Source organism: Cupressus sempervirens, chromosome 4 (genome assembly GCF_028749045.1).
Source record: "Cupressus sempervirens isolate cs-2001-9-10 chromosome 4, ASM2874904v1, whole genome shotgun sequence".
NCBI classification, from domain to species: Eukaryota; Viridiplantae; Streptophyta; class Pinopsida; order Cupressales; family Cupressaceae; genus Cupressus; species Cupressus sempervirens.
In genome coordinates this window covers 292,177,426-292,189,253 of record NC_143121.1, presented here as the reverse complement: position 1 = coordinate 292,189,253, position 11,828 = coordinate 292,177,426, and the positions used below count along the sequence as shown (strand labels likewise).

At 39.2% G+C, this 11,828-nt stretch overlaps 1 protein-coding gene across 1 annotated transcript; it reads right to left on the bottom strand.

Annotated features, from left to right (window-relative positions):
* Positions 1–9,832: 9,832 nt before the first annotated feature.
* On the bottom strand, positions 9,833–11,246 carry LOC149561157 (UDP-glycosyltransferase 86A1-like). The gene is made up of 2 exons (XM_089823754.1): positions 10,790–11,246; positions 9,833–10,710 (listed from the first exon to the last, which is right to left on the bottom strand). The coding sequence occupies exons 1-2, from the start codon at positions 11,244–11,246 to the stop codon at positions 9,833–9,835; spliced, it is 1,335 nt and encodes a 444-aa protein (XP_089679880.1).
* Between the last annotated feature and the right edge of the window lie 582 nt (positions 11,247–11,828).

Genomic DNA, 11,828 nt, shown 5'->3' with positions numbered 1-11,828 from the left:
GAACCAATTTTTCAATGCTTTTATTTATATATATACATATTAAAAGAAATTATATATATATATATATATATATATATATTTATTTATTTATTTATTTATTTATAAATTTATATATATATATATATATTCTTAATTTATTTGTTTATTAATAAAAATCTTATTAATAACGAAATGGTATTCTTTTGTTTTAATATATATATATATGTTATTAGTGGGGGGGAGGGAATTATCCCGTGCCCACCCCCACTGTCGGCGGGCCGACAGTACCTGCGTCGCAAGTACTGCGACGGCAGGTACAGAGTACCTGCCGCTGCAGGCCCTTCAACCGCAGGCCTGCAACAAAGCCGACGGGCTTTAAACGTTGGTTTTTTAAAAAAAAACTTTGTTCATTTCATTTTTTTTATATATATAATTTCAATTATTTAAGACAAATTTTATTATTATTTAAAATTTTCAATTAATAAATTTTTAATATATTTTAATTAATAAATATTTTAATCTTGATTAATATTGATTAGTTAAATAATAATACATTTAACATAGTTTGTGAATATTAATTAATTAATAATGTTGGTTAAATATTAATAAATTTACAATTAATGGATAGATTAAAATAAGTAATTGGAACAAATGATTATTGATTAATTTAATTAAAATTAATTAATAATGAATGTTAATTGATTAAATGGTAGATTTGAAATATTGACTTAATGGAAGTTATTATAGAAATGGGTTAATCGTAAGGGGTAGCTATGAAAACTTAGTTACTTGAAATTCGACATTAAACTGAAACATAAACCTTACCTTAACTCAAATAATATACTTTCAGATCCAATCTTTGAGACTTTGATGTTGTCTTTGTAATTTGAATGTTTTGGGGTTGGTTTAGCGTTGACCAGTTTAGGTTGTTACCAGAGGCTCGGGGTTGTGAATGTGATGTCATGATGATTTGGTCTCGATCTTTCTTAACCCGACCATGGTAATGTGATAAAGTGCTCTATGACATGATTGTGTTTACTGTTTGTTATTGCTTTCCAGTTTCTTTGTGTGAAGCTGAGGTGTATGTATTTGAGATACCTAACTTAACCATATTTGATAACCATTTCTGAGTCTCCATCAGTTATACTTGTATTACTTTCTGGTTGCTCATTGGAGAACCATTGGATTTTGTGACTTATCATTGATGCCTTCAGTTGCTGATAGAGAACTGTCATGATCATATGATTACTATTTGATATTATCTGTTGCTCATGAAGAACTGATGTAATTTTGTGGATTATCTTTTATGATGTTTTTCAGTTGCTTGTATAGGATTGAGGTGGTTTTATTATGATTCTTTGATTGATGAGTTCATGAGCTTAGGGTAGGTTATCTATGTGTAGAGTCGGGAAGTGGCTTGCAATGGGGGTCGGAGCCCTAAGAGGCTGCCTTGAGAAACCCATTGTAAGTCATTTTTAATAAGTGAAAACATTTACACTAAATGAGAGAAAATGAACCTAACAAGATAATTGTATGTTCTCTCCCATGCCTTGAGTGCTAGTACAGACTAGGATGGGGTAGAGAGAACGCTTGGTTACGACCTTGTACTCCATAGTATGCCTCGTCAGTACGAGAGGATACTAGTGGCCGCAGGGATCAGTAGGGACCCGGGATTCCTAAGGGATTGCTCGGGTAACTTCTACGTGACTTTTGCGATGACACTTTCCCGCTTGCATATTAGGTTTCCTACGTGTCTTGTGGTACCTCTGGGATTTAGATGTCGATCTTTTTAGGAACCCTTGAGTTAGCGTACTTATAGGATTTCCTGGACTTAGAGAGTACTTATGATTATAGGTTTTGTTATCCTATTTGGGACTTGAGACTATCTCCTCAGCGTGGTGGGAGTGGACCATTTAGGTTCCACGCAGTCGGGTGGTAGTGCTTTTACTCTTACCATTGAGATCCGTTCCGTGGTCACCGTGGCTGAAGTTTTCGTGATTGGCATTTACCTTCACTATGCTCTTGGATTATTATGATGGATAGTTAGATTTTATGATAGATGTTTTATCATTATGGATTGTCATGTCCCCAATTTTCTGGTGACAGTTCAATTTAATTAATTTAATTAATGGTTGTCCAAGGACGACTAATTAGTTATTTTAATTAAATAAATAAATATTAAAAGATGACCTTGTATTTAATAAAGTTACTTGGAGTATTTAATAAAGTCACTAGAGGGATAAGATCAAAAAGGTTCTAGAAGTCTCTGGAGAGGGTGGAGGGAAAAGAATAAATAGGCACCCCGGGGCTCCATTCGGATCAGGCAATTGGATTATTTCTCTTGTTTTCAGATTGTGATTCAATCACAGGTGTATTGTGGAACCTAGGGTTTTCGCAATTGTCACAGTTGGCCATTGAGAACGATAACTCTCAATTGGTGCGCAATTTTGAGGGTGTGAAATATCATCTGAATTATTGCAGATTGGAGGTGACGATACAGTCATTTCATCAAGGACAGAATTTGTGGTCTAAGGCCGAAGTTTGGTGAATCAGTTCTAAGATTTGATATTCGTAGATTTAAGTTCTCAAGGTTTATTATTTCAGGTGGGTTTGATGTTCTTTAGATGAAGGCCATTCGGATTGGTCTCCGCTGGCTATGAGCCTGGAAAGCCCCCTTCCGAGCTGTTCGTTTGATGCGGCGGATGTGAGTCTAAGAGGCTGGTGAAGATTGATTCTTTCAGGAAGTTCTCTGTGCATGTTTCAAGACTTTGTAGTGCTCCGTCATTTCAAGGTAGCTTGCGGATTGCAAAAAAATTGAATGCCAAAAACCTGCTGCTAATTCAAGCTAACTTGGTAGACGTTAAGTTGCGTACATACACTTTGCTCACCCCGGTGGTTTTTCTGCATCTTATTTGAGGGAGCGCTTGGCAGGGTTGTAATACACTCTACACCCAATCACAGAGACCAAACCTTCACATTTTGTCTGGCCCCGTCCGCCATTGATGCTTTGAAAGAGCATGGAAGCCAGCGATAGACAACGATTCTTAACATGCAAAAAAGTGCGATGCTCTGAACAAGATTAAGTACTTACGAAAGCATTTCGTGAAGGTATGATAACAACTCGCAGGTCTGAGCTTCACCAGAGGACGAATTCGATAGAGTTTCCAAGCAGCAGAACGCTGTAATTGGAGTTGCAATTTGGCGCTTCAGAGGATTTGCAGCCCTAAGATGGATCCGACTGGTTCACAGTCTACAAACCCGCAGGGCAAGAACACCGATAAAGAATTACTAAACTCTAGGCAGATCCCGACCGTGCCGCAAACCGCCGGCAAGAGGCATTGATCTTCCACCTTTCGGGTCATGTTGGAGATGCAATTCAACTAGAGTTATACCCGAATTGTTATTCTTTCAAATAGGATTATTAAGTACTGGTTATGTTGTGATAGGACCTAATTCTGGATGTTAATAGTATCAATCCTGATCTATTAAATTTGTTATAACTAGTTTAGCTGGTAATGGTTACTAATTGTGAAATTTAGTGACCTTTATAGTTAGGGTCTTTTCAATAGTATCAGAGCTTGTTTGCTAACTATTTGACAAAATGCCTAATCATTGAAGTTTTAGTATTTTGGTGTTTAAGAGGCAAATATCCTGTCGGGGATATCTCAGTGGTATCATAGCTCGATTGTTTGAAGAATAAAGAGGTATTTTTTGTGCTGGAGAAAGCAATAACCTGTCAGGGTTATTACAGTGGTATCAGAGCTCGATTGTTTGAAGAATAAAGAGGTATTTTTTGTGTTGGAGAAAGCAATAACCTGTCGGGGATAGTACAGTGGTATCAGAGCGGTTTTCTTGCCATCCTGTGGGTTGAGAACCGACTTACATGCGTGATCAGCACTCTACTTCAACCAAGATGGACAGATACAGCACAAAGTCTCCAAGGACACAATCTCGGTCAAGCAATAGACGTAGTATTCAGAGTCAAAAATGTGGAAAGGAGGACTATTCAGGTATTCAGGACGAGCTCAGAAAGATCAAACATAACATGTCTGAACTATTGGTTAAATAGCACCATATGCTTGACAGGTTGTCCGTCCCAGCTAAGGTGAGTAAATCAACTGGATTTCATTTTGGTAAATCTTCTCACGAAGCGTTGACAGATACAATGAGAGATGTTATGAGGAACCTTAATGAGGAGTTCGAGAAACAGGTGTGCAATTAGCTAGAGGTTTTAGTTCAGCCTCAGGAAGAAGCAGTGAAGGACATTACGCTGATGGATAGTAACTGTCAACTTGACACTCAAGTTGAGACAGTTGAATACGAGCTTTCCGAAGGTGATGTCTCATGTACTCAAGGTAGTTCGGTTCCGACAAGCAATGATTACAGTGAAGTGAGTTCAGGTGATGATGAAGATGTCATTGTGCATGGTGATGAGATACCTGGTGAAAATGAGCAGACATTGAGCTTTTATGATTTTGCTGACAGAGAGTACCAGGCTCAGTTAGATGCTTCATCACATGAGGATGAGAATGGCAGTACTTCACATGATTTGTCCAGCCAGCTGAAGGTAAGAAAAGATAGTATTATGGCTTCTTTATCTCATCATGACAGGATGCGGGAGATGTTAGAAGAGCATATCCAGATGATTCAGTTACAAGGAAGACATAAGGGAGTTCAGGCTAATTCTTCCTGCTGTGACTTACATGCAATTGGTGAAGGAATGGGAAAGACGAAGTTGAGCTATTTACATCTTCTATCAGACCGTGACTATCTTCTTAGCCTTACCAAAGATTATTCAGATGCCTTGAGGAGGAAGGAGGAGGAAGTTGTCAAGCTTTCTTGCGAGCTTGAGGACACTCGAGCAACTTTGGCATTACAGGACTGGGAGAAACAAGGGCAAGGGCACGACATGGAGCTGAGCTTAAGATCATCTTGCACTCAGTTTTTGACAGAAGAGGGATCATATATGGTTGCTGATAATGTTACGAGTTCATCTTGCATTCACATCCAGGATACAAGGACAATGGCAGACAGGTATGTGAAGTTAATTGGTATTAGTCACATTACTCAGGTAAGTAGTTTGCTTGAGTTACCAGCTGTTCCTTGTTTACGGATATGGACTCAAGAATTTTTTAGCAACGTCTGGGATTCAATTGACTGGAGAACACTTAATGGTAGCGATGATTGTTTAAATACTATCATGGACTGGATTAGCAGAACACCCGGTGTTGTCTTTCTTTGTGCCAGCAAAACATCCGATGTTGGTATTAGTTTTTATGCACCGTTGTTGGGTTTGGTTCATATTTCCAGTCGACCATCCTTGCTGAAAGGTGTTGAAGATTTTTCATATTCGCCAGTGTGTACGGATGAGTCCCAGGATCGTTTTGACCTTGATGACATCCAGGAGGATGAAGTGGATAGTTTTGAAGACACAGTTTCTTTGTCAGTTTCTTTGGGTACAGAAGAGCTTGACAGCAGTACTATAATTTTTGACAAATCGGATATTGATATGGACCTTGGAGATGATTCACAAGATATGGATGAGGATACTCCTTTAAGAGCTCCAGAAGAAGATTGTTGGAGACAGTTCAGCCAGAGCCATCATGTGGTTAGCCAGTTGAAAGTTAGTGAGCGAGACATTGCTATCGCTTGTGAGCGTTTTGATACTACTCGTCAGTTGTTGGCTGTCACTAGTTGGGGTAATTCTATGATGGATGAGCCAAGCGGTGGTTACTTTTCTTTGGCAGAGATTCATGCCTTGCGTGAAGCTGTTCGGATTTTGAAGCAGGATTACTTACGATTGGTAGCCGACCGTGATCACTTGGTTGAGTGGGGAAGTACAGCATATGAGGCACTCTTGGATCGTGAAGAGGAGGTGAGTGAGCTTTCCCAGGGGCTCATAGCGACTACTGAGGCTTTAGAGGACACACGGCGGGATCTACAGAAGTTGCAGTTTCAGTTGAAGGAGGTGACCGTGGAGTTGGAGGATTTACAGTCAAAACCAGCCCCAGACCCAGTTCATTTGTCTATTGAGGTAGATGACGGTAAGTACACTCCTACAGTTGCTTTTGAGGAGCTTATTATTGAGACTGACACACATGTTCAGGGTTTGGAAGAAGTTGGTCTTAATGAGTTCGGGATACCGGTAGAATCAAGTTTCCAGATTGATTCTTCTCAGTTAGTTGATAGTGTGGAACAGTGGAGTATGCCACCCTTTCAGGAGGACCAGTTGTGGTGCAAAGGAGAGTATGTTAATGTTTCCTCGTATAATTTTTACTGCACTGAACCGTTCATGAAGTATTTGTTGGATAGTGCATGTGTTCAGTTAGACTCGCATAAGGTGACAGAAGGTGTTCTCATCCAAGATACTAGTGTTATTTGCAGATCGGTTGAGAAGATTATAAGGGTCCTTTCTACTATGCTACCTCACAGGGATCTCGAGGAAGGGTTTGTTGAGCAGAATGCACGGGATCCTATCCAGCCTACAGTCACTCGGAGTCAGAGATTGGAGCCATATATTGATTACCAGTTCAGTGATGATGAGCTAGCAGCAGAATTTGGAGGTTCTTACCGGCATTATACGGTAGGGTACGCTCATTATTTTGCTTTTGACACAGAAGATTTTATTTCACGCAGATGTAGATTGGCTCCAGTTTCTTATCATCCATTAGGGGATAGATTGGCACCATCTTTTGAAAATAAAGTTTGTAGTAGCAAGTTACTCAGCCTGCAGCATCGACACACCCGGAGCAGTTTTTTAGAGATCGGATTTGATGGCAGTAATTCAAGTACCTATGGCTGTTGTCATATCTACAATGCAGTTGGGTGCAGGTGTCTTTTTGACAGGAGCTTGAGTTTTGATAAAGTTGATGTTTCAGTTGGCTTGAGTTCTGCAGAATGTTTTCTTCTACTGACATCTACAGTTGGTTTTCAGATGATTTCATCAGAGTTGTCAGTTGTTTGGATGTTGAGTACAGTTCCTCAGTTACTGGTATTGATGATTTCTCCACAGGAGTATGATGAGGATTGGGATGATACAAAGATTTACATTTGGGACCCAGGCATACTGATTGGTTCATGGTTCAGCCATTGCTTGGGGACAAGCAATTTCAGGAAGGGCGGACTGTCATGTCCCCAATTTTCTGGTGACAGTTCAATTTAATTAATTTAATTAATGGTTGTCCAAGGACGACTAATTAGTTATTTTAATTAAATAAATAAATATTAAAAGATGACCTTGTATTTAATAAAGTTACTTGGAGTATTTAATAAAGTCACTGGAGGGATAAGATCAAAAAGGTTCTAGAAGTCTCTGGAGAGGATGGAGGGAAAAGAATAAATAGGCACCCCGGGGCTCCATTTGGATCAGGCAATTGGATTATTTCTCTTGTTTTCAAATTGTGATTCAATCACAGGTGTTCTGTGGAACCTAGGGTTTTCGCAATTGTCACAGTTGGCCATTGAGAACAATAACTCTCAATTGGTGCGCAATTTTGAGGGTGTGAAATATCATCTGAATTATTGCAGATTGGAGGTGACGATACAGTCATTTCATCAAGGACAGAATTTGTGGTCTAAGGCCGAAGTTTGGTGAATCAGTTCTAAGATTTGATATTCGTAGATTTAAGTTCGCAAGGTTTATTATTTCAGGTGGGTTTGATGTTCTTTAGATGAAGGCCATTCGGATTGGTCTTCGCTGGCTATGAGCCTGGAAAGCCCCCTTCCGAGCTGTTCATTTGATGCGGCAGATGTGAGTCTGAGAGGCTGGTGAAGATTGATTCTTTTAGGAAATTCTCTGTGCATGTTTCAAGACTTTGTAGTGCTCCGTCATTTCAAGGTAGCTTGCGGATTGCAAAAAAATTGAATGCAAAAAACCTGCTACTAATTCAAGCTAACTTGGTAGAAGTTAAGTTGCGTACATACACTTTGCTCACCCCGGTGGTTTTTCTGCATCTTATTTGAGGGAGCGCTTGGCAGGGTTGTAATACACTCTACACCTAATCACAGAGACCAAACCTTCACATTTTGCTGGCCCCGTCCGCCATTGATGCTTTGAAAGAGCATGGAAGCCAACGATAGACAACGATTCTTAACATGCAAAAAAGTGCGATGCTCTGAACAAGATTAAGTACTTACGAAAGCATTTCGTGAAGGTATGATAACAACTCGCAGGTCTAAGCTTCACCAGAGGACGAATTCGATAGAGTTTCCAAGCAGCAGAACGCTGTAATTGGAGTTGCAATTTGGCGCTTCAGAGGATTTGCAGCCCTGAGATGGATCCGACTGGTTCACAGTCTACAAACCCGCAGGGCAAGAACACCGATAAAGAATTACTAAACTCTAGGCAGATCTCGACCGTGCCGCAAACCGTCGGCAAGAGGCATTGATCTTCCACCTTTCGGGTCATGTTGGAGATGCAATTCAACTAGAGTTGTACCCGAATTGTTATTCTTTCAAATAGGATTATTAAGTACTGGTTATGTTGTGATAGGACCTAATTCTGGATGTTAATAGTATCAATCCTGATCTATTAAATTTGTTATAACTAGTTTAGCTGGTAATGGTTACTAATTGTGAAATTTAGTGACCTTTATAGTTAGGGTCTTTTCAATAGTATCAGAGCTTGTTTGCTAACTGTTTGACAAAATGCCTGATCATTGAAGTTTTAGTATTTTGGTGTTTAAGAGGCAAATATCCTGTCGGGGATATCTCAGTGGTATCAGAGCTCAATTGTTTGAAGAATAAAGAGGTATTTTTTGTGCTGGAGAAAGCAATAACCTGTCAAGGTTATTACAGTGGTATCAGAGCTCGATTGTTTGAAGAATAAAGAGGTATTTTTTGTGTTGGAGAAAGCAATAACCTGTCGGGGATACTACATGGATGTATGGATGTATCATGTATGGTGCATAGTTTCATATATTTTTACTGTACTTTGTATCATGGATTTGAGGATGTTGTATCTTGATCCTTACATATGTATATTCTTTTAAGCCTTTCATACCCTGTGACTTGTACAGTGGATGATTGAGCATTCCGAATTAATTTGCCGAGAGGCATTCGAAACAAATGTATATTATGGACATGGGACTTTCTGATTATTCTTTCATATGTATGTGATAGTTGTTAGACTTAGATTTAATTAAATTTAAACGCGACTCAACGTCTTGGGATCTTTAAGAAATGTAACTTGCAATGTATGTTTGTCGATGATTACATGTTATTGCTTCCGCTACTATGTGTTTGATGTGTATGTTATACTTTCTTACTTTTAAAAAAAAAAATGTTTAGCAAACTTAGTGAAACTTTAGGTTAATTCTTTTGGATCCCTTGGCGGGGCGTTACAATCTACATGTCAAAAGTTTAAATTTTATTATAAATAGAATATATTTTTAAAAACAGTTTAATAAATACCACATAACATATCCGTTTAAATTATAATATTTGGAGATATAGATGAAATTAAAATAAATAGTTTAAGTTAGTAAAAAATTAAATAAATGAAGATAAAAGAAATAAAAATAGTTTTAAATATAATAAATTAAATTATAATTATTTTTGTAGTAGATATCTATCACATTTCTTTACATATATTTATTTAAGATATCTATACTAATTTAAAGCTAAGTCAATTCTATTAAGAATCTGTCAATCAGGTATTAAAACTTAATATTCTTCATATTTTATTTTATAAATACTCCTCATTTTTACATTGAGCCACATTTTGGAAGCCAAAAAGATTCGCACTTTTTTACTGAATAACTGTAATTACAAAAGCAAGCAATGGACAAACTGGTGAAAACAATTACTTACAACCGCAAACATGAGTTTGATGTTCTGCTATTACTTTACTTGGTCATTCGACTGCTTTAACTAAATTCTGGGCAAGTAGTTTCAGATTAGTTGCAGACAATCCATTCCTGACTTCCTCTTTGGCAGCCTCTCTAAAACTCTCCGCTACTCCTCTAACTCTCACGCTTTCCTCCCCTTCCATCAACAATTTCACCTTTCTCGAAATCGCTTCCGCTTCAATAATCCTCTTTTCGTCTTCTCTACTCCTCCCCCTCAACCCGGACTTCCATTTATCCACAACCAGCTTGCAATTTAAAAACTGGTCCATCCCAAGAGGAAACCCCAGCATCGGAACACCCGCCGAAACGCTCTCCATAACGGCGTTCCATCCGCAGTGGCTGAAAAACCCTCCCACGGCGGGATGTGAAAGAACCTCCGTTTGCTTAAACCAACCCGCAATCAAACCTTGCTCTTTACACGTCTCCCAAAATCTAGCCGGCAACATTTCCGAGACATCAGATGCCTCATTATCCGGCCGAAGCGCCCAGATAAAGCAGTACCCGCTCTGGATAAGACTCGCAGCTATTTCCCTCACCTGATCTCTTGCCACCTGCCCAAAGCTGCCGAACGAAACGTAGATGACGGACCTCGCCGGTTTCGAATCCAGCCATTGACTGCACCGTGAAGCCCTCGTGACCGTAAAGGGCATGTTCAATGGACCCACACTCTGCAGCACCGAGATTTTGTCCATCAGTGCCTCCAGTGCTTTGCAATCTATGGCGTAGAAAGAGTTCACAACAACCAAATCTGCTTCTCTTACATTTACAAAACACTGTGCAATCTCGCTTGTCACAGGGGAGCGAGATAAAAGAGAGCTCGGAAGATCCGCCGGCTTTAACGAGGGCACACCAGGAATATAATCTATGCATCCTTGCAACCCAACTGCGACAACAAATAAAAAAGGAACAATTTTTTTTACTTTTCAATGCAAAGCCATAACAGTTCTTGGTTTTTGCCTTACCCATGTCCGAATGATACCAGATGGAGAAAGTTGTGACGGACATTGGCCACAGTGCTACGGAGAGGAGAGAGTGTCTTTTAGCTAGAGGCACCGCCCATTTGAGAAAAGTATCTGCCACTATGCAGGACGGGGGGGCTCCTGAGCGTTTGACATTTGTTATAAGATCGCTGACATGAATTTCCATGTTGGAGAGCGAAAGAAAAAAGTCCGTCATGTTGCCCCACCTTTCTTTCTCTCTCACCACGCAGTCGGGAATGATGGTTGCTCGAATATCCAGGCCAAGCTTTTGGGCATGGCAGAAATCCTCGTCATTGGCCTCTGTGATGATTTTGTGCCAGGATTCAGTGAGCACAAATGTGACAGAGATTCCATGAGAGGCGAGCTTTGTAGCGAGATGCATCATGGGATTGATGTGGCCTCGGCCTGGATAGGGAACAACTACTGCATGACCTCCCATTTTCCTTTTCTATCTAAGAAATAAATTTAATGTCTTCCGGAAGATCCATTTCATCATCTGTATGATGCCTCATCCTGCGGCGGCTTAACAGCATTCCTGAGTAAACAATTCCATCGTCATTTGTCAAAAACTCCAAAACTGAATATATTAAAAACCAGGTCGGTATTTTATGTTATTTTATTTAAAATCCGGGCTGGAAATTTATTCTATTTTATTTTCTCGGAGCATGAGTTTCGTGGTCCATCAAATGTAGAGTGCATAGACGACAAAGAGAACGTTGAGAAGCATAGTGCAAAATTTTTCAAAAAAAATGTTTTTCTTTTGTGTCATTGTCTTGACTTGAATATTTTAGATAAGGCGTTACTTTGTGATCGATATTATACTACCACTTGGACCATAGGATGTGTAAGGGAAGCTGATAGGCAATTTTAGATTTGTCATAATTGTTAATGTGATAAGGGTTCGTTTGGTTGCTGGAATTCATTATGGGAATAGACATTGGAAATTAGAATACGATTTTTTTTTTGTTTGGTTGGTGGAATTGGAATGTGAAATAGGATTACATATTCCCATAATAGTCCA

Coding starts and splice junctions, on each gene's coding strand:
- LOC149561157 (XM_089823754.1), bottom strand. CDS start 11,246: ATGGGAGGTCATGCAGTAGTTGTTCCCTATCCAGGCCGAGGCCACATC. Junction 10,711..10,789: donor CTGGTATCATTCGGACATGG/GTAAGGCAAAAA, acceptor TTGTTGTCGCAG/TTGGGTTGCAAGGATGCATA.